This window comes from Peromyscus eremicus, chromosome 5 (assembly GCF_949786415.1).
Source record: "Peromyscus eremicus chromosome 5, PerEre_H2_v1, whole genome shotgun sequence".
Lineage (NCBI taxonomy): Eukaryota > Metazoa > Chordata > Mammalia > Rodentia > Cricetidae > Peromyscus > Peromyscus eremicus.
Window position 1 is genome coordinate 71938419 of NC_081420.1, and position 23596 is coordinate 71962014.

General features: G+C 40.0%; 1 protein-coding gene across 1 annotated transcript in view; it reads right to left on the minus strand.

Moving 5' to 3' along the window:
- Arhgap21 (Rho GTPase activating protein 21) overlaps positions 1 to 23596 on the minus strand; it is a 126909-nt gene that overhangs the window by 17918 nt on the left and 85395 nt on the right. The window contains exons 6-12 of the mRNA XM_059263672.1: positions 23348 to 23426; positions 20624 to 20678; positions 13066 to 14956; positions 5732 to 5890; positions 5511 to 5613; positions 2646 to 2682; positions 380 to 505 (exon numbers count right to left, since the gene is read on the minus strand). Coding sequence (XP_059119655.1) covers positions 380 to 505; positions 2646 to 2682; positions 5511 to 5613; positions 5732 to 5890; positions 13066 to 14956; positions 20624 to 20678; positions 23348 to 23426 — 2450 coding nt within the window. The remainder of the gene's footprint in view (positions 1 to 379; positions 506 to 2645; positions 2683 to 5510; positions 5614 to 5731; positions 5891 to 13065; positions 14957 to 20623; positions 20679 to 23347; positions 23427 to 23596) is intronic.

A 23596-nucleotide genomic window follows, 5' to 3' on the forward strand; every position in this document is an offset into this window, starting at 1 on the left:
TGAAGCACATGTTGATACCATTCTACTTATTTACATAATTCAGTTTATAAAATAAAATGAAACAAAAATTAAAAGAAAATTAAAAAGAACTAGGCTAAATATTTTTAATGACTAACAAGGAGAACTGTTATTTAGTGATAACCAATCCTGGTAAATAAAAGTGGGCTCCTCCTTAGACCCCGATTTCCTGTCCACACTGGCACACTGTGAGGAACTCCACATGTAGTTGGTGTTCAAGATGAGAAGCAGAAAACTACCCCACTGACCAGCTTTTCCCTCCTTAGGAATGCCTGGGCGCCTCACAACTGCACATATGTATGTCTGAGCTTTCCTTAGCAGGCCTCGGCTCTGATGTCACATGACGAAGAAAGTGCACTACCTTGCCCTTATCTGTGATGAGGGGTCGGAACTGGAGCCACCCTTCCTTGACAGCATCACTGAAGACCTCGGAGGAAGAACCCTTTCTGGATCCAGAGTCTTCCGATGACTTCTGGCTGTCTGTGATCTACAGAATGGGCCAAGAAAACAGTAAAATGTCAGCTTTTCTTTTTGTAAGTATTTATACATGGAAACTGCGTTGGCAGATGTCATATTTAATGTTCTAAGTAAAACACTGTGGAAAGTTCTGGGGTTAAAAGTCACACTTAAAAAAAAAAGACTAGAAGTGTTTCTAAGGTGAACTGGCTTCATTGTTTTTCAAAAGCTATCTACATAATAGTCTGACTTCCCTGGTCTCATGGAGTCAGTCACATTTTGGCAGAAAAAGATAGTGGGCTGGATACGGACGCATGCACACATGCGTACGCACACACAAACACACGCGGATGGACAGATAGGACGACAAACAAGAAGCCAGGAATAGTGGTCCACTCTGTAACCTCAGTACTCAAGAGGCTGCAGGAAGAGGATCTCAAGGTATACAAATAACGAATCTATGTCTAGACTACAGAGATTGGGACCAGCCTGGCATACAAAGTGAGTTCAGAGCTGGCCTATTCTACACAATGAGATCCCGCTTTAAAACAAAATAAAGTAAGCCATTTGTGATGTATGCTTCTGGAGAAGGAGCACAGTGAGACTGGAGACTGAATGGCTGAACTGTGGGACCACAGCAATGCCTCTCACAGTGAAGGAGCCAGCCATACATAACACATCAGAGAGATGAAAAGTTCAGGAAGAAACAGGAACACAGATGTATCATTTTAATAATTCACAGTCCATGAAGTGCAAGAGCTAAGGAAAGGGTGTTCTGGTCCTTTGTCTGTGGTAGAAAGGGGAAGGAAAACCTAAAAGTGATGAAGGAGATCACCCTGTTCCATGGAGCATGGTTTCTAAAGAGACAAGAAGCATGAAGAGACCAGGAACTGGAGAGAACGGGCCTGAGGCCGTGGGTGAAGATGAGGAGGAATGAAACACGCAGGCAACAGCTCAGAGACACAGTAGACCAGCTGACTTAGGAGAGGGAAACAGAAGTGGAATTAATGAGATGGAGAGAAGGGATAATCTCAGGATAACCAAGAGGTATTCAAACCTAGAGCTGCTTACTAACCATGTGGACGAAGATGTCAGGTGAGGTAGCAGCTTACATGAGCTGCGGTCTGGGAGGAAGCCAAGGCCAGCAAACAGACTCTGTGAAGCCTCTGAATTAATCAACGAGGAAATCAGTGTACAGAAACGGGTTGAAACTAGCTGTAGGCATTCTAAAGTTTTAACTGCGGAAGACCCAGCAAAGGAGACTCAGATGTACTCTTAGAAGTCAAAGGGAGAGATGATGAAGTACGAGCAGCAATGGAAGGACTTCACCAGGGGGGCGGGAATTGTGTAACTATTCCTGAGAAGTTGCATTCAGTTAAAAACCCAGGTCACCAGCCTCTGTGAAGCCGAGTGTCACTGGCAGCCTCAGCACACTTACCTATGATTCTCACGTGTGTGAACTGAGGAGGAGAGACTGTGTACATGGTTCTCAAGAAGATTTAGTATAAAAAGTACAAAACGGGAGAGGTAGAGAGAGACATAGATTCCAGAAGTTTTCTGTTTAACAAAGATAGTAGATGATGTCTGCGTGACTGGAACACGCACGGGAAGATTGCCTTTGCAGAAGAGGACAGGGCTGCAGAGAGCAATTGCTGGTGCGCACCACAGACGTCTGTGTGCTGGCTGGCTGGCTGGCTTTGGGCAGGGCTTTGTCCCAAGCACAAAGACTTTAAGGAAAGAACTATGCAGCCACAGCCATTTCCCAGGGCGGGAAATAAGAATATTCCTGTGCAGTCATTCCGAAGTTTTCAGTGAAGTACAAGGAAGGGTAAAGGAGACAATACAGACGTGGCTACAAGGAGCAGCTATATTTTGAGTAGAGAAAAGAAAACACAGGACTGCTGGGCAGTTTGATTTGGGCCTTGAGTTGTTCATGAGAAAAATCAGCCCGATGTTTATAAGGCATTACATACTTGCATGAATAAATGTTCTTAATTTCTAAACATTTCCATCATCTTTCAAATGCAGTGGACATGGATTAAAAAGTTACACCATTTAAATACAAAATATCCAAGAGAAAATACATACTTTTCTTTGCCAGGCTAAAATAAACTAAGGTAAATAAAACATTTATCATTTACTTGGTATCTTAAAAAATATTAAATACTGACCTTGATTCCCTTCAGGCTAGACACGTGCTTAAAGGACCTGTTGGCAAAGTATATAAATATGTGTAATAAATATAAAAAACTCTTGATGTAAGAATTGACTACTACAACTAAATTTTCATTAACGAGTTGACATTTCATCCTTACCATGTGATTGATATGTTCATTGTTCAATGTAAGTGAGAACAGCTAAGTTATAAATATGTACATTTTCAATTCATTGATAGCAGCTTTCTCAGCTTTAATTTGCCTGGTCAGCTGTTCCTGCCTTTTCTGCTTCAAGTGAGCAACTTTAAAAAAAATATTTCTTTGTATCAAAGGAAAAGCTACTTGGGCTAACCACTGAGCCTTTTATCTATAGCAGGCAGGCAACTACAGCTCATCTGTCCTAGGCAGCCAGTGAAAACCCTGGCCTTTGAATGCAGCAGTCAGCAAGCTGGCAGGTGATGCCAGCCACACCCTGTGCCCTCCACCTGTAAGAGGCAGGAGGTCTTTGTGGTACAGATAAGCACTGGCGGAACCTGGAACATGAAGAACACAGGGTTGTTCCTTCAAGACAAGGAATGCAAAACCTGCTTTCTGCCCAGAAGATTGAAGCAGACGCTTCTAGTCTGCTGACTTTTGCACTCTCTGTGAAGTCTGAGACTTGCTGGCACTGGACCCTCCCTCCTCTAGACCCTTGTAAACCTGTTTTTCTCAGTCAGCTATAGAACCAACCCTTATGAAGGTGTCCTACTGTACTTCAACAAAGAGTTCAATGTATTCACCTCCCACTTTTCTTTAGCTTGCTTTGTTTCTCAAAGAGATTTATGATGCTTTGTTGTGCTCGCAGGATTGAGTTGATTATCAGCAGAACAGTTTTCACTCAACTGTGCTGTGCTTAAACATGCCTAAAATAAACTACTTGGAGTCAGACTCAAAAAGTCTGAACCAACAGTGGCTACTGAGTCATGCTGAAGGAGACTTCTTGCCTATGGATCATCTGCCTGCAGGCCCATGAAGGCCAGAGATGCCCCTCTTAACCCACTGCTGTGCACATACTCATCCACCCACACTCTGAGTGCTTTCCAGAAGGGGAGAGACAAAGGCTGTCAATGCAAAGAGAAGAGAAGACAGGCCTGTATTAATTCTGCAAACTAATTAAAGATGTGACTAAATATATCATAGTTCTCTCAAAAACCACCTCAAGCAAGAAGATAACTAGAAACAGGTATACAAACGCCATCCTGAAAAGTAACAGGAGACACTGAAACTGTTTACCCTTTCTTTCTGTCCTACTGGTTAAACTCCTGGAGAGGGCCTGTCTCACAATTCATGCCCACCTCTGGGAACAAATACGGTAACATTAACCCCGTATTATTTTGTGTATGTACAGTGTCTAGCTTTCAATAAAAAATAGCAGTGGTGCCAGGCGGTGGTGGCGCACGCCTTTAATCCCAGCACTCGGGAGGCAGAGCCAGGGAGATCTCTGTGAGTTCGAGGCCAGCCTAGTCTACAGAGCGAGCTCCAGGACAGGCACAAAGCTACACAGAGGAAACCCTGTCTCGAAAAACCAAAAAAAAAAAAAAAAAAAAAAAAAAAAAAAAAAGCAGTGGTAATAATAAAGACAAAACAACCCAGTTTCAAGATATGGAAGATTTAAAACCAGACACAGAAATGAGTTAGACACTAGAATTATCAAAGAATCGATGCAAAATATACTAACTACTCTCAAGAAAAGGTATGTGCACAAAGAAGAGCAGCTAAAAGCCAATAGAGAGGACACAATTAGCGGCACAATTTAAATCCCATCGCAGTTCACTGTCCTCTGAGATCAAAGCCAACCCCCCTCCCCCATTCACTCATGGGACACACAGTGGAGCTGTGACAAACTCACAAGCCACCACCTAGCCCCAGTGAGGGGAGACATTTTCTTCCTGAGTGTGGCCACTGGTAAGGTGTTCATGCTAGGTGAATAACTCCACACATGCTCACGCAAGCTTCCCTAACTGAACTCAGTGGGACACAGGGACACAGACAGGGAAGAAGAGAGGGGTCTAGTTGAGAGGGACTTTAGCAGGAGGTGGAGGGAACAAGAGAAGGCAATGGGGCATTAATACTGTCTAAGACATTGTACATAGAGCAAGTAAACGTGGAAACACACAGTGCTGCCATTTTAAAGAAAGCTGTGCACAGCCTGTGTGGGGAGGAACCTGGAGTGTGGCAGACATGTTTTAGTGAAAAACTCAAACAGTTCACATATCCAACCTGGTATCGTTAGGACAGTTCCTACTGAGCTGGAACACTGTACCCTGGCCGTATCTCACAGGAACCACTCGTAAGTGACTAGTCCTAGAAGAACTAATTGAATTAGAATATAAATGAAAATCTGATGAAAGCAGAAGAGGGTATTAAACAAGGTGACATAAGCATTGGTCACTGATAAAAGGTTCAATGCTGTAAAAGCTGTCAACATTTCCTAAACTAATCTATGAACCAGACAGTGTGTCAATGAAAATATCACATGAAAAAAAGAACTAGAAAATCATGTTGGAAGGTTCAAGTAATAAAATAAAAATAACCAGCAGAATTTTGAAAGAACACATCATAATGATGAGTAATAGCCCTACCTCATTATAAAGACATTATAAAACCACTATAAATAGCTACAAGTCTGGGGGAAGAAAAGCATCTTAAATCTATAACATATAAAAGCATATTGCTATATATCAATAAAAATATAACTTCTAAAATCAAATGGATGTTACTTTGATACTATTTGATTTGCATTTCTAATGTCAAAGTTAAAAATGAGACAGCCTTAAAAACTAAACTCATAATGAATACCATTCATATGAAAACATTTAAAATAATACATCTGAGACTTACAATTTTACATCTTCTCTATAATCATCCAGCCCTTCATCATAGGATTTTGATCTTTCTGTCTTTGAGTTGTGCTGGCCATCCAAGCTGGGAGGTCCAACAGATTCTGCAATTAAAACCCAGCATTCAGACTTTTCAAGTGGTTTTCCAGATTCTTTGACTGGTCAAAAGATCAGTTTGCCATGCATTGTGAGGTTCGATGTGCAGAATCACTTTAAGCATACCTTGGTCATGGGAGAGCTGACGTCGAATCAAAGGAGCAGAAGTTGCGAGGCTGGGAGGAACTGTTGCTATAGAGGGGACCTGGGAGGTAGAGGCCGAGATGACAGCGGACGCAGGGATGTGGGCGATGTCATGATCAATGCTAGGACTGGTTGGTTCATCTGTAAAGAGGGAAAACAATTACCAAAACCCTAAAAACTTCACAGTCGACTGTTGTTACTTAAAGGGCTAATAAAGGTTTTAGCAGCCATCAAACCACCAATAAATGACATAGTTGTCTATTAAAATTCACCTCACACAACCACTACTCTAGTGATGCCAATAACTCTGAAAATATAAGAAAAATGAGTAATTTTTCCCAACTATGTGTAAATGAAAACAAGCATATCAAAATGTGTAGGTATTTATAACCCAAATGGGCCAAAGCAAATAATCAGACATTATATGAAAAGTTACTTTGCAAGTCCGTCCACCCACCCCCGACACAAGTCTTTCATTTTTGTGAATATGATAAGGCAGCCCAGTTTGTAACAGCCAGAAGTGGTGCACTACCAGGACATTCTGATCTATTTGGCATTTTTATGTAAATCACAAGAAGGCCTCTTCTTTCCCTGACAGGTGTCAGTCATGATTTTTCCATTAGCTTTGTGCAGATGGACTTGTAGAAATGGGAAATTTTGTGCTGAGTTCCTGTCACCATCTGTCAAACAAATTTGTATGCATGCATGACAGCTAACATTAATGGTGCTTATTATGTGCTAGTATGTGTAAATGGTTTACATATCCTACTTCCTGTAAAACAAATGAAACCCTGAAACATATGACTTTACAGACTAAGAGAGCAAGACAGCAGGGTTTAGTGATGTCAGGTAAACCAAGCCTCACACTAGTCCTGCTTGGCACCTGTCTTCCGTTAGTGAGCAATAACTTCATTCTAAATTCTTACTCTTGTAAAAACATCCATGATTTAAATTCTAATATTTTAGGCCAAATATAATTTAATAAGAGGCCAAAACTATAAAGCCTAAGATTAGATGTCCCTTAATGGAATCCTTTACAATGAAACTATAATGATATAAAACAGAATTTTGATTACCTGGTTCAGAAGGTCAAACACTAATTCTGTGCAAATTCTAACCATCTATCATTTTAATGATAATTATTTTAGCAAAAAGAACTAATGTTTAAAAAATTGTAACATTTCTATTTTATGACTAAAAGCAATAAAGCCTTTAAATAAATACAAAGAGCCAATGAAACAAAAAGTTAATTCTCTGCAAAGATAAACAAGATTGACATACCCTTAGTCACCCTAAAAGAAAACAAGAGAAAGACCAATTAAGAGATAACAACGCCATTACGACAGGAAATAGGTTTAAATTTTTTGTTTGCAGATGGCATGATCATTGTGATGATTAATATTCCACCGTCAACTTGATTAGACTCGGAATCATCACGGAAACACACTCTCTGGGCATGTCTGTGGTGGTATTTCCAGAAAGATGTAACTAAAGAGGGAAAACCCAGCTTACATGTGGGCAGCACAACTGAGGAGAGGGATCTCAAACTGAATAAAGAAAACACCTGAGCACCAGCTTTCCTCTCTCTGGAAAAATGTATCAACACCCAGAATAAATCAGACCCTTTCTATATACAACAGCCGGTTCAAATGGATGGCAGGCAGACTTAGAGGTAAGACCTGCACGTCCAAAACTATAAGGATTTGTTTCTTTCAATGAGATGTCAAAAGAGTAGGTAACAAATGCAAAAACAGACAAGTGGGATTATATGAAAACCAAAGGAAATAACTGAGTCAAGAGAACATAGAAAATGTTTACAAACTATACATCTGACAAGGGCTCAAAATGTCCAGAATATTTAAGGACTCCATAGCTGCCATCATTCCCCAAATAAACTGATTTTAGAATGAGCATAGGATCAGAGTAGAAACCCACATTTCTAAGAAGACATGCATACTCTGCGAGAGGCTCACGAACAAACACCTGCAGGAAACACATCACAACTGCTCTGCGCTATCACCTCACTCCAGCCATTACCTAGAAGGCTCAGGTACCAAGTGTTGGCAATGATGTGCAAGGTAATCCTCACACGCTGTTAACAGTATGAAGGTTCTTCAGAGTCAAAAGCAGCAATCCCACTACTGGGTATATATCCAAGAGAAGTGACATCTGTATGTTGGAGAGACATCTGATTCCTAGGTATACCCCAGAACTATTCACGAGAGTCAACATGGAATCAACTGAAGAAGATCCATGGTTGGGATCAAGACACAAATAAAATGTGGAATATATATACAACCGAATACTATGAAATTATTATTTTTTTTAAAAGGATCATTTGCAATGTGAGCAAACCTGGGGATAGGTGGATGTGGGGGCATTTTGCTAAGTGAAGTCAGGAGGGGAAAGTCAACCACCCATATGATTTCACATGCATGTGGTTCCCAGAGGCTAGAGAAGAGGCACCAAGTTAAGAGGTTGGCCAACAGGTACCAAGTTTGAGCTACACAGGAGGAATAAATTCTGGAATTTTTACAGCATCACTGAGAAAGCATTGACAACAAATTATGTTCTCAAAACAGTTAAAAGGGGGTTTTGAATGCATATACCATAAAGAAATAATAAATGTAGAAGGAGATGGAAATGCTAATCACCTCATCTGGTTATTGTACAACGTAGATGATCAAATATCACCTTATACCCCATAAGCATTTACAACTGTCAATGAAACAAGGGAGCCAAGCACCATGGCACATGTAGTGTTCAATCCCAGAACTTGGGAGACAGGCTCTCTGTGATTTTTGAGGCCAGCCTGGTATACATAGTGAGTTCCAGGAGAGCCAGGGATACCTAGCGAGACCCTGTCTTGAAAAGAGAGGGAGGGAGGGAGGGAGGGAGGGAGGGAGGGAGGGAGGGAGGGAGGGAGGGAATGAAAGAAATGAAGTAAGGACTAGAGAGATGGTTCATGGTTAAGAGTACTGAATGCTCTTCTAGAGGAACCAATTTCTATTCCCAGTGCCCCATGGCAGGTCATAGCCAGGTCACAGCCATTTGTAACCAGGTCCACGGGATCTGATGCCTTTCTCTGGCTTCTGCAGGCACTGCACACATGTGCTACACAGACATACATGCAGGCAAAAAATCCATACACATAATAAATGTTTTTTTTTTAAAATGAGATTGTGAAGAATCTGATGTTTTCTACACCCTAGGCAAATTTACCTCTCCTCTTAGTACCTGTTACAGCAGGATGAGGTGGGGTGGGCCTTCAGCCTTCTAAAACAAACTTAGTTGTGACACAGCCATTTCAAAAGCTATTCTAATACAGCAAATACCATTTCTTTTTATTTAAATCGACAGAGCTCCATTTCTCATTTTTACTGAGACAGGTCTGTGTTGCCCAAGCTGGACTTGGCTTCTTGGTTCAATCAGCCATCCTGCCTCCTAAGTATCTGCTGCTACAGCCTACTCAGTTTCCATTCTACAAAGGGTTAATCGTTTTGGATTTTCTATTTGCCTATAAGGGAATCTGAAGATGTACTCAAAACTTATGTAGCCTTGTAAAGTATATGTATGTGTGTAACAGATTTGCAAACTACTGCTAATAACTAATATTCTTGATTTAAAAAAGAAATGTTGATTTTTTTTCTACATTGGTTGTAGTATAAGATTAATGATACATGTTAAATGTGTAATACAATGTAAGGAGAGTTTTCTTCCTGTGAAACAGTGGTTCTCAACCTTCCTCATGCTATGGCCCTTTAATACAGTTCCTCATGTCGTGTAAACCCCCAACCATCAAATTATTTTTGTTGCTACTTCATAACTAATTTTGCTACTGTTACGAATGTAAATACATCTGACAGGGGACCCCTGGGAGAGGGTCATCTGAGCCCCAAAGCAGTCATGATGCACAGGTTGAAAACCACTGCTGTCAGACATTAGTTCTGTCTGATAGATAGCTAAATCAGTGCACTGGCTCTACACTGACATTTTGGGGAAAAGACAAGGCACTTGGTATTTGAGGGCATTAATCTATAATGTTTTCAAGCAACAAAAAGCATTATTAAAATAAGTGGACCTCTGGGTTTGATGGCACAAAAGCATGCCTTTTAATTTTTTCCTTGTTAACATTTGAATGAAGTAGCACAAAACATAGCTCAACATAAACCAAAATGTGGCTTATAGTACACTAACCCCATAGACAATCTAAACAAAAGAATGGACTTGCAAATATTTTTGAGATATCATACTAGGCCTAGGAAGTTCATAGCATCTAGTACTGTATTAAGGATTTGAAGAGTGCTATAGTAAAAAGACAAAAGCTTGTTTTCCCAAGTAAGCTAACACTTTTCCGTTTCTTTGGCTGCTGAATTGTTTCTCAGTAACACAACCTAATCTGTGTTCCTGGAAAGCCCTTTAAGAACATTGCATACATTCTCTTCTCTCTACTTGGATCTTCTTATCTATCCTACTATCCCTAGATGTAATATGTAATTATATAACCAATCAGTAATGAAAAACACATAGGATAACATTTAAAGCTGGGCACTAAGGACTGAGGTTTTATGAATTCAAAAAGAACACAGAAGCTCTGCAACTTCTACTTAACACAACAAGATCTTTGGAATTTAATGTTTCAATAAAAGATTTTTAATCAAAAAGTCAAATGCATCATAAGGAAGAGGGTAAATACACTAAGTAAAAAGAAAGCTTATTTTCTAAAAAACAGATGAATACTAAAATTATATTCCTTTCAGTGTCTTTACTTCAAGTAACAGTAAATAGTATAAAAGCTGGAATGTGCTGTAAAAAACTCAGGAGATGCCGAGCTGCCCACCTCAGGCTCGGGAACTTCTGGGAGACTGATCATGTGATGGACAGTTTCCACAGGAAGAAAACAGTCAAAGAACCTCAGGCATCTCAGCCTCCACTCCTAGTGTAGTGTAACCAGTGCCACAGTGACCACAGGCTACGTGTGAAGCAGGTAAGCGGGCTTTAAGTGCACTTTTGCTGTGTAACTTCAGGAAGAGCCTAAAACAGATGTGCTTATTTGTAGGAATTATGAGAAAGGCTTTACTAAGCACTCAAAATCAATGAAGGGAGTCAGTGAGCACTTTCGTTCTTTTTTTAAAAAGACTGATGTTTTGTTGTTTTGTTTTTTGAGACAGTGTTTCTCTGTGTAACTCTAGCTGTCCTAGAACTCATTCTATAGACCAGGCTAGCCTTGAACTCAGAGATCCACTTGCCTCTGCATCCTGAGTGTTGGGATTAAAGGCGTGCACCACCACCACCTAGCTTGATTTTTGTTTTGTATGTTCATCCATGTGAGTCTATATCACACATGTACAGACCATGGAGGACACTTGGTGTGGGTGAACCAGGAACTAAACTCAGATCCTCTGGAAGACCAGGAAGCACTGTCAACTGCTGGGCCATCACTCCAGCCCTGAGCATTTCATTCTTAATGAATATGGTCTGTTTTCATTAATCTGCTTATGTACAGAATTATATAGATAACGATTCTAGAATTCAGTTAATGGCTGCTTTTTAATAAAATAGTTGACTTTCATTTTATCTCTGCACTTCATAGGATTAGAAAGATTAAGTATTAACAGATAATAGCCAGCACTTTAAAAAAAAAAAACCTATTCTATGTCATCTTATTCTAACATTCTCATTATGCAGAAAGAAAATGTAATGCTGTCATTCTGGTGAGATCCTAGTGGCCTGTGAAATATGGCTTCAGGTTGTAGGACTTTAAAACACACACACACACACACACACACACACACACACACACACACACACACACCATTAGTCCTCAGTTACCTATGTAGATGAGGTATTAAATTCTATGTACAACAGGAAGTACTCAGTAGGCTTGGCAGTAAGGACACAAACATGCAGGTGGCATAATTTTGGCTGAAACACTCCTCACAATGAAAATATCCTATGTATAAAAATTTGACACTATGCAGACTCTTCCTTTCAGGCTGATTTGGATGCTGCCACCTGACAGTTCAATTGTTTCTCTAGAAAGCAAAAAGTAAGAAACTGACAAACATTACATCACAAAGCTACGGAGAGCCTTTCACAACCTTGTAAGAGGAGGCGTTGGGGGCAAAGCAAGGCCCGTGTACACAGACGCATGGTCCTGCTGGGGATGTCCTTCTGTATGCTGTGAAATGTGTTGCTCTGATTGATTGATAAATAAAACGCTGATTGGCCAGTAGCCAGGCAGGAAGTATAGTGTAGGCGGGATAAGAGAGAGGAGAATTCTGGGAAGTGGAAGGCTGAGTCAGGAGACACTGCCAGCTGCTGCCGCCATGAGAAACAAGACGTAAAGGCAGAACTGGGAAAGATACCAAGCCATGTGGCTAAACATAAATAAGAATTATGGGTTAATTTAAGTGTAAGATCTAGCTAGCAAGAAGCCTAAGCCATTAGGCCAAACAGTTTTAATTAATATAAGCGTCTGTGTGTTTACTTGGGTCTGAGTGGCTGTGGGCCCGGGTGGGACTGGAGAAAAGTCCAGCTACATGGTCCCTCTTTACAATGTGCTTCATAGAGAACAGTGCCCTTGGAGTGTTTCTGACACTGAATCAAGCTAACCTAGAGCCCTCATTTCTAAGTGCCTTTAGGGAAGTAGTTAGTTCTCTATACTCTAGACTTTTCCTTTATGAAAATGAAGACATTATTAAGTATATCTATCATAACTATGCTTGTAGATTATGTCTTAGGACTGCATGGTAATTATGACATAATTCCTTTCCTTCCTTCCTCTTCCCTCCATTTTTCTGTACATTTAGTCATCACCGCAAAATATCATTCAGCTACTATTTTAACAACTATTTCCTGCATGAGTGCCTCTTTCCTCCAGGCGGTGTTCTAGGCATAGGGAATGATGACATGAACTACAGATTTAAAATTCCAGCACTCTCACAGTGTACGCTCTACTCTGACAGAGAGATGTGCAATCAAAAGTACAAACATGGGTCTGCCTGGAGCACATCTGTGGACACACTTAATAAGCAGCTCTTTTAGATACAATGCAGGGGCTGAGGAGTTAGCTCAGTGGTAGAGCGCAAGGCCCTGGGTTCGATCCTCAGCTCCAAAAAAAAAAAAAAGATTAGTAGGTACAATACAGGAAAGCCTGAGCAGGCGGTGAAATACAGCATGATAACCACTAAGTAAACAACACTTAAAATGCTTTGGAAGTACAGTTTAAGATGTCTATGGAATATAAATCCCACTTTTTTCTGAACATGTTTTTTATGTAGTCGGCACTGTGCAGTGCCTCTGAATGAGCTCACCTATAAACGGGATGGAAGCCAGGGAATCACCAGGAGGACTGGTGCTTGAAGCCTTCCTCTCCTCCATCCTTTTTATATGGACCTCTCTACGAGCATCATTTGGCAGCCAGCAGGTGGTGTCTGACCCGGTTTCCTGGTCGTTCACTGCCAAGATGTAAGACTGATGTCTTAAAGGCTGTGGCGTCTGGCGACCAGATGGAGGTTTTTCTCTTAGGATGACAGATTCTTTATTATCTAGCACATCTGGCTGCTGGATTTCAGCCTCCTGTAAGTTTAAATCTCCATTCCTTGGACTGGCAGATAATTCTAAGTCTGAGGTTCCCAAGTTCTCACCGAGCTGAGGCCCGGTCTTAGCAGAAGTTCCAGGTAAACATGGAGACATCTCGGTCCCCAGCTGGTGATCGAGGGTGTTTTCCGGTCTGAACCATGTCTGCTGACTCAGTGGACCGTGTTGATGTAGATGATTGACTGGCCTTTGGTCTTTTGTGGAAATCAGTGAGTGCTGGCTGAAGGATGGTTTTGAGACAGGAGTGGAAGGCGCTTTCACAGAATTACTTCGGACTTTCACAAGTGGGGACCTGTCCTGGGAAACACCCCTTGGCAGTGACATGCCACTAGTAGTTGTAAAGTTTCTGTTGGGATGTGGCTGTCTCAGGTCTGGTGGGACTTTTTTAAACTGTGAGACAGGTCCTGCTCCTCTACCACTCAGTCGCCTGTTGTCAGAATTAACAACAGGGGCCACAGTCAAACTTGAACCTCGGAAAGTCTTGTGAATTTCTTGCTGCCTGGGTCTTTCATAAATACCTCGTCTATCATCTTGCTCAGTGAAGCCACTCCACTTATACGTCTGTTTTCGTTCCCCGTTTGAGTCGGGCACTTGACCTTCAGAACTGACTCCCGCTGTGGTATCACCCTGTCCCTCGATGTAATCCCATGAACGAGTTCTGTGATTACTAAAACTAACAGGTGGGGAGGTCAGCGCTCCTTGAGACGCGCTTCTTGGGCAATACTTCATCAGCACAGAATCTTCCAGTCTTTCCTGAGATACGCTGCGCTGCCGGATCTGAACAGACTGGGGCACTCGATCGTGAGAGGTGCTACGACGTCGTACCTGCAGAGTAGTGCGGGTGGGTACCACCTGGTTATAGTCTGCTGCACTCTGAGATGCAGCTCTTAAGCTGTCCAACCTTTCCTGAATTGTCCGACAACCTATGTGCAATCTCCTATTATCAATGTATTCTTTATAAGTCTTATAATTTTTCCAGTCTATGTGCTGATGGGAGTTTGGGGAATAGTGATTGACAGACACAGAAGGAGAATCCACAGCCTGAGGTCTACTACTTGAGACTCCTTCCGAATGTCCACTGTAATTTCCAGATTTAAGTAAAATTCCAGAAGGCTCCAACACTCTGGAGCCTGTGGTCTGATGACTCAGATGGGCAGTGGGAACTGATGACGGCGACGTGGTTCTTGACGCTGCTTTTGAAGAGGTCTGCTCATTTACACCATACCTTACTTCTTCAGTTCTATGCGAAGGACCTGAATGGTTGTTTCTGTTGGATAGCAAGTCTACAACCTTCTCAGAAGGCACAATGACAGTCCTCACACTTTCATTGCAAACACACACTGCTGTGTTTGACTTTGCAACATCTGTTGGTGATGGAGGCACTTGTATTTCCATTCTGTAGGCCCGGCCAGGCTGTGTCAGGACTGGTGTACTGGTTTGCTGTTTGTTCGATAATGAGTCTGGAGGAGCTGCGTCAGCTGGCTGTGCCGTGGCTGAAGGAGTGGACTGCAACCAGGGATAGCAAACGGGCGGAGGCTCAGGTATGTTTCGGGCATTGCCACTATAAGCTTCATTGCCTTTCAGGTAGGCATCTTGAGAATACGCCTGTACGAAATCAGAGAGAGGTGTCACAAATAATTGTCAAGTCTGTAGTTCACTATGTGACTAAATAAGCCCTACCTTAATCCCGAATGATGCTTATTATGGCATGCATGCAAAGCTCAGCACAGGGTACATCCTCAAGAATTATTCTTAGAGAAACTGAATAAACTGTAGAACGTGCCATACACACAAACTGCAATCATTAATTTTTCCAGAAGGTTCATAAGACATATAATATTGCTCCTAACCAACCAGACATAGCATGCTGTTTCTAAAATCTCCATTTAAGCTTTAAGATCTTTCAGCAATCAACAGATTAAATGACTGTCTAATAAATCCCAGCAAAAAAAGATTCTTAATGTTTATAAGGGAAGAAAGTCAAAATATTAGAATGTTATTTAAGGCAGTAATACTATAACAAGCAAAACATTTACTGAAATGGTTTGTCAATTAACTATAAAGAATTAAAAGAAATAATCCATCTTGAAAAATTAAGCCCCTAAATAGCCATGCTAATTATTTTCATATTTAAAGTCAATGAATGTGCATGTTTAAGAAATTAAGTAGCACATACTAAAAGCAAAAAAAAATATAAATATAAAAAAGATAATTCATCTTTCTGAATATAAACTTATTTTAAGCTAAGCAAACATTACTTTGTAAATCGGTCTCTTTTACTGAAGACATTTCAATTACTAACAAGCATGCATGCAGCTCTTATTTTTTTAAAAAAAGATTTATAAAATTATCTAGCAATGCTTTTGAAAATTTAAGAACTGAAATTAATTAGAAAGATTCCACACCAACAGAGCTCATGGATGCGACACGGGACTATGCTCAGCTCCAAGGCAGTTAGGTGTGGTGACTATCACCCTGATGCAATGCGCTTAACTCCTGGCTAGAAGCACATCCTACCTCCACACCACACAGCCCATAAAGCTTAAGTGCAGCTACCAAATAACAGCAAAGGATTAGGGAGAGGGAGAGGGTGAGATGCTTAAAAAATACAGATGCAAAGAAAAATGCTTTAACACTAGTTATAGAGGGCACAAACAAAAACATAAGAGGAGGAAGGAAAACCATTTATCACATACACTCTCTGCAAATTAGTATGATTAAGCAAACTTACAATTTTTAATAGATCGGCTTGTTACAAATCTCTATGAAACACGACTTAAAAAATAAGGAAATGGCTACTGTGCGTCTCTTACCAGCGCTGTGGCATCCTTTGTAAATTGTAGCTAGCAGAAAATAGGAAACACAGTAGAAGCTGCTTACTGATATAAAGACAGAAGCATGTTGTCATATTGATGCTGGAAACAGCAAGCTAAAAATACATCTACACTGATTTCTCTGGAAGGTACCAAGAGAGGTAAAGGGCAGTGGAGCGTAAGAATAACTTCAGTATCCACCTGAGCATCCCATTCTCGAGCTCTTATCTGTTCTTACTGGATTTGTCGCCTACTCTTGGAAGCAGAACACATCTGGTGGCACGTATCCCTGACAGATATGTCCTCCAGTATGCACTGCTATCTGATAACGTGCCACAAGAGCTTCCCTTCAATGCGGGCAGCATCGCTGCCTCTCTTCTCCCCTGAGCTCCTCGTCTCTGCTTCCAGAAAACTAAATGAATACTCTATTATGCATTTAAAACAGTGCAACCTCCTCCTTCCCTGGGAGATCAGAGCATAACCACAAGCTGTCAGCTGACTACAGAAGACCTCACTGTCTGACTGCAGGAAACAACTGCTTGGTTTAAATAGATTTTTCACTCAAAAATTAAGATCTTTCAACATAATGTCTTTTATAGTGTTTTATTCATTTATGAAATAACTATCAACTAGACATAAAAATATCACTTCCAGAGTATAACTTGAGAGGCAATGAGTATTACAGATCACAGTCTGGAATGGAGTGAGAAATCAAAGCTAAAACTATAAACACACACATACACACCATAATATTTTTATAGCATAAACACTGTCAGGTGTGCATCTTGGGTATGTACCTAGACATAAGCCTAGTTTTTTCATGCTGATTATGTCCATGTCACTGCTTTTCTGTCTCTCTCTCACACACACACACACACACACACACACACACACACACACACACACACAAATGGTCTAAGCACTGTGGACTATCTTGCAGTATTTCCTGTGATGGGTTTGTGTAATTTCATGTGCTGCCTGGAAAGGAGGGCAGATCCCTACAGCCAGCAATGTCAGGGAAGCTGGTGAGCTTTGGCAAACCTCTACGGCACTAGAACACACTGTACTCGAAGAGAACGTACACACAGGTTTTACTCCCACAGGTTTTACCCAAGCTTGGAAAGGCCATTCTGTAATAATTTAAAGGTAACTCATTTATTCAAACTTGAGGAACATTATCTATAAAATACTTTAAATTTTTGTATTCTTCAGATATAACTACAATTTCTATACAAAAATTCTAGACACTAAATTTGGGAATAAATGGTCTCCCCAGTTAACCACCCATGGAGAAATCAACAGTATCCCTAAGGTCACTGTACAATAGAATAACTCAGGGCTGTAGGTAGCAGTCCCAGGAAGCATAAATACATGGCACAAACTCGTCCCAAGGAATACTGGGGAAGCAAGTTAGGAATAGACAATTCACAACTGCAAAATGTTTTTTCTCCCATGACATCTAAAGAATGCTCTGGGCTACACAAAGAAGTATTCATAAGATAGGTCATTTGGATGGGATCAGAATATACACTTCTTTTGAGGCAAATGAACACTGAGTATAAAGATATGATTTTACATTCCGGGAGAGAATTGATAATTCTAACTTTCTCAGATCTGTATTGTTGTATTCCCTTGTGTTACACAGCACCAAATCTTTCAATGAGTAATCATGGTCCGACACATCAATGTTTTAAGTACCCATCAGGGAACCTTTAAATTATCAGTGGGCACCAATTAAATGGTACAAAATACTCCTTAAGCAAAACAAAGCAATTATGTTCTTATATAATGGTATCAATTTATATTCTTTTATGATGATATTAAGTCATACTGTATGAAAAAAATTTATCTGAAATTATATGATCACTGCTATCAATATCATTAAGAATTATTTATTTAGCTACTCTTAATTTTTTCTTTTTAAATCCAAATGGATTCTTCAAAATTAAAAACAAATTTAAACTCAATGTAAGGACTTATGTATGGCCTCAAGGTCCCTTGTGAAATAGTTAAGCCCCAGGATTTATACTAAAACACAGTATATTTCTATGTAAGGTTAAAACAAAAACAAAACCTTTGGTTCTCTTTGCATATTTATAATACTTCCAAAAATGATGCTTGTGGGTCTGAATGAAAATGGCCCCCATAGGCCCATTGGGAGAGGCATTATTAGGAGGTGTGGCCTGTTGGAGGAAATGTCACTGGGGTGGACTTCGATGTTTCAGAAGCTTGAGTCAGGCCCAGTGTCACCCTCTCTTCCTGCTGCCTGTTGATCCAGATGTAGAACTCTCAGCTACTCTCCAGCACTATGTCTGCCTATGTGCTGCCATGTTCACACATGATAATGATGGATTAAACCTCTGAACTGTAAGCCAGCCCCAATTAAATATTTTTCTTTATGAGAGCAGCCATGGTCATGGTGTCTCATCACAGCAATAGAAATACTAAGACAATGCTTGTCTATAATCCCATAAAAGTATGCTTCAGAAAAGAAGTAGCCATATCCTGCTGCCCTTCACAGAACAATGCATATTATGATTAATTCTATGTTATACATTCACCCTTTTGATTTCTTAATGATTTGAAATGAGTTATAAAGCTGAGTTATAAAGATGGAATTTTCTTTTATCATTAAGGGTACATGCTTTTAAATTTATGATTGAAAATAGATTTTAAGAGTAAATTTTAGATTTCACCACAGTCTTTGTTGCTGAGCCTAGACCTGTATGCCCATGCCACCCTATGTTTGGAATGCTTTGCACTTTCTTTTTATTGTATACTTGCTGTGAAGAATTATACAGCAGAATGACCTAGCTTTCCTCTGATGATTTTTGTTTCGCTGGTTGGTTTTTGTTTGGATTTTTGTTTGTTTGACACAGGGTTTCTCTGTGTAACATCCTTGGCTGTCCTGGAACTCACCGAGATCTGCTATCTCTAACTGTGGAGTGCTGGTATTAAAGGCATGCATCACCATGCCCAGTCGTCTCTGATCTTATTAGAAAGTTGTTCTCATAGTTGCACGAAGTCGTTTGCTATCCTTCATCTATCACAAGCAGACAGTGACAGAAGTCTGCATTCAATTCCAAACTTAGAAATTTAGGACAATACCAGCCACACTGTTCCCCCAGTAGCTGCTGCTGCTGCTGAGGAAAAGTAACTAAAGCTCCTGACAACTCAGCTCTAGAGTCGTCTATCTTTAAGTCTTCAGACTGCAGGTTCACTGAATTCACAGAGCACCCTGCGGCACCGGTGTCAAGGGGCATTAGAGAAGACCCCCCACTTCTAGTCCCTGAGCGTCATTCTTGCTCATGGATCACATTCTGCCCCTGCACTGCACCTACACCTTTCTGGTTGAGTCTCCCCAGACCCCATCACATACTTAGGAAGAACGTTCTGTGATCAATAGTGAGTCATTCCTAAATAAAGCCAGCATGCCTTGAGGACACTTGGGGTTGATCTCCATGAATTTCAGCTAATTCATATTTTATATGTCAGCAAATAAGATGAACCATTAGGGTGTCCTTACTGACTTTTTTGATTAGAAAAACAAAAAACAACTGTTTAGGAACTTTTGGGCTACATTGAAATTACATTCTCTGTTTTGTTGAATTTAGCTGTAAGTAAAAAAACAAGTCACTGGGAAGATTGTCACCACTGTATGCCAGTAGCCTGCGTGTAAATGGAGTGTCATCAACCTGCTGACTACACTGAAAACATCACTTTGAGTGAAATTTATATTTTTATTTTCCTTTTACCTTAAGTAATATTTACACTTGGGTGTTAAATATTCCATTAAACATACTTCTTTCTAACAATCAGGAAGGTATTTAGACTAAATGTTTATGTTTGTACCCACGCTGTTTCATTTCCTCAAGCGTATTTCCTACTAAGCTCTAGAGTCCATTCACAACGAACACTTCTAGAGTAATGAGTCAGCACTATTAACAAAGCTGCAGGGTTAACTTAAAACAGTAACAGTTATGAGAACATTTAGCATCTACTTTCTTAGAATTCTTGTTTTTTAATATGTGAATAGAAGTTTTAATTCCTAAGGATATGCATATACACTCCGGCCTTAGGGTCAAAGGACAACAATGTAACTTAGCTTAACTGTTCAGGAATCTCATCCTAAATGGTAACATCAACAGTCTACTGTGAAATTAGAGGTTGGGGAATTAGCTAAATGGTAGAGAGCTTGCCTAGGAAGCCCAAGGTCCTGGGTTCAGCCCTTAGCTCCAGAGGAGTTCTGGTAGAATTATAAAACAGTCCCGTATCACTTAATTCCAAATGATAGACAACAGTCTCTATTATAAAATGTACAGAAATCTGAATTCTGCTAAGTGGATCAGGAGGTTGTTTTGTTCTGAAATCTTTTTTTTTTTAAATGCAATTCATGTTCCTTTCAAAATCATCTTAATATTCATGTCCATAAAATATTTTCTATTTGGAGAAAACTTACCACTTGGAGAATATCTTCATCCTTTGGCATAACACTGAGCTCCAGTGTCGTGTCACTGAAATTGAGCACAACACTGTCAGGGGAGGCGGGAGGCTGAGCAGCAACTCTAACTCAGAATGCTTTACTTAGCAGCATTTTTAAATCATTGCTTTCAAAACAAACCACATGAAAAAAGTTGTTAATACAGAGCTAAGTGACATACAAAAAAGGGCATCCCCACATAAGTTTGCATAGTTCATAGTCAAGTGAGCTGTTTTTATAATGTGCCCCTAATTCAGAAATAAAAAGTGTTACTTAATAAATAATTTTAGGACAAAACTTATAAGAATATCAGAGTATGATTCTTTATTGCTTATTTAAGCCATAAGACAAATTATAGGTTTTTATTATCAATTTAAAATTTATTAACACAAAATAATTAAACACTCTTCTAGCAACTTTCTTGTTTTGATGTTTTTAAGTTCTGGGGACTGAACTATAGCTTGCTATACCCCAGCCCCTCAAATTTAACATTTTAAGCAGATTTAAACTTCCTAATTTTGAAAATTCCATCTTAGCCTCAGGCGTGATGAACATCAGTTCACCATCACCTCTACTAGAATCATTTCGATTTCGATTTTCAGTATCATATCAACTATTTGTTTTATCCATAAGATTTAATCTTTGAACATTATAGGTACAGCCTAAAGATTTTTATGCCAGCACTGCAGATTTCCGTTAGCTGTGATGGAGACAGTTCTCTGGGTCCCAGGGCCGTGGAAGACCATCTGCCAGGCCCTGGTTTGATCTGCAGCACATATGAAAGAAACAGGAGGAGAAAGGAGGAAAACTGAACTGAACCCTGTGACATGGCCTGGATTCATACTTAGATATATTAAGGACAGTGGCACTATCTTAATCTAACAATTATCCTAGCTTTCCTTTAATACCCTCAGAGACTAATAAATAATCCCAACCTAAAATGGAAAAAAGTTCAGAATCCAGTAATTTGTCCATGTCTGTTTAGGTTGATAAATTTCAGGAGGCTGGGGAACCAATGAGCCACAGGTGCAAACACTTCCACCAACACAGGGAAGCCCCTGCAATTCAACATTTCAGGTGGCAGAAAACACCTACGATGTCCAGAGAAGTCCCCGGCAGTGAAGCCCTACATGAGCACACTGCAGCAGCCCAGTGGCTTTCAGCTGCTTGGCCCATTGCTACAACTTTCTGAAAGAAAGCAACGTCATAAACAACTTTTCTCTCCTTATCAAATGGCTTGTGGCTGAAATTCTAAGACTATCATTCTCATGTTACTCTGTAAGATCGGCACCCGTAAGCACCCATAAGAGAGGAATTACGTGGATTTGGGGAAAACAGAGATTAGGTTATATATCGGTATGCTGGTGTAGCTGTGGTGATCTTGGTCACTGGAAAGGAAGAATGTGCGTATCTCTCCTGCTGCCTCTGCAGAAGCTTTGCCTCCATCACCTACATTCCATTCAGGACTTGGCTTCTCTAGGAATTTCATTAAATATTCAAACATCAAATAGAATACGCTGAGATCAATTAATCATGATCATGTCATTTCACTGTAAAAACATCACAATGCATTAGGACATTAGTATAAATAATTTATACTATGGCACAAACTGCTGTAGACATAGCTAGAGACCCTTGATAAAAACCGTAGGATGGTGGGGAGATAGTACAAAGTGCTTGCTGAGTGGATCTGCAGAACCCAGCTAAAAATTCCCAGTGTGGTAGCCCGAGCTTGTAATTCCAGTGTGTGTGTGTGTGTGTGTGTGTGTGTGTGTGTGTGTGTGTGTGGAGGGGGGTGTATCTCTAGCCATCCAGTCTAATCTAACTGGCGAGCTCCAGGGAATGAGACTCTCTCTCAAAGGAGGTGGTGGATAATATTCCTGAGGAAGAAGATAACCCAGGTTGTCTTTGACTTGAGACACACACATACAATCTTACCTTTTAGAAAATAAAGAATTTCAAATGAGTTATAAACAGGTGAATAAAGCTAAGAGGAACCATTTGATAATCTAAAAGTTATGGATTTGAATTGGGGAAGAACCTCTTAGAACAGAGATAGAATTAGATATCAGAGCCAGACTCATAGCATATGATTTGATAGAAATGCAATATTGTAACCTTTGACTTTGGATTAAAAAAAAAGGTTATTTAAAATTTTCTAAGTGTGTGGGTGAAAGAAAGAAAGACTAAATTGTCTTTGTGGTCCTACAGATACTTATTCTATAAATATGTATTTACCTTTAGAACTCAAAATTCTATCGTTCTGTAGAATACAGGCAAATGGATTTAAAAAGACTATCTTGCTAAGATTGTTAAAACAAATGAAAGAATATAAGCCATTGGTTTTATTCAATAAGACTGTTAGGTAAAATACATTAAAAATATGCATCTCAGTAAGATTTTTTTTATAAGACCAAGTGTGCATTTATTTCTATATTTATTGTAAACAAATTATATATTTGTCACCTCAAATCAAAGTGGAAAACTCATAATAAATCTACAATTGTGCTCTCAAATCCCAAAGGATTTTACATTGTAAATGTTACAAATTTGCAAGCCCACTAAGCAATTAGTGGGCTAATGCTTGGCAACACCAGATGCATTATCCACAGAATGTCACCCCTTACAGGAGCACAGCACTGTATGAAACCTACTTGCTCTATAGGGTTTTAACCAAAATTAATCAGTTTTCAAGAATCTTACCTGTTCTGAATGAGAGCAATTACTTGGGAATAGGTCTTTCCTATGACACTTTCTCCATTGACTTTTATAATACGGTCACCTTGAAAGAATAATTACAAAGAATAATTAAAAGAAAGGAAGGGGGGAGAAAGGAAAGGAAGGAGGGAGGGAGAAGGGGGGAAAAGGAAAGAAAATAAACAAAACAACACATTAGGACCTCCTGAAAGACTTTGCTTTGAGTAACTGTGAAGTAAGGCCGAGACTGCTCCC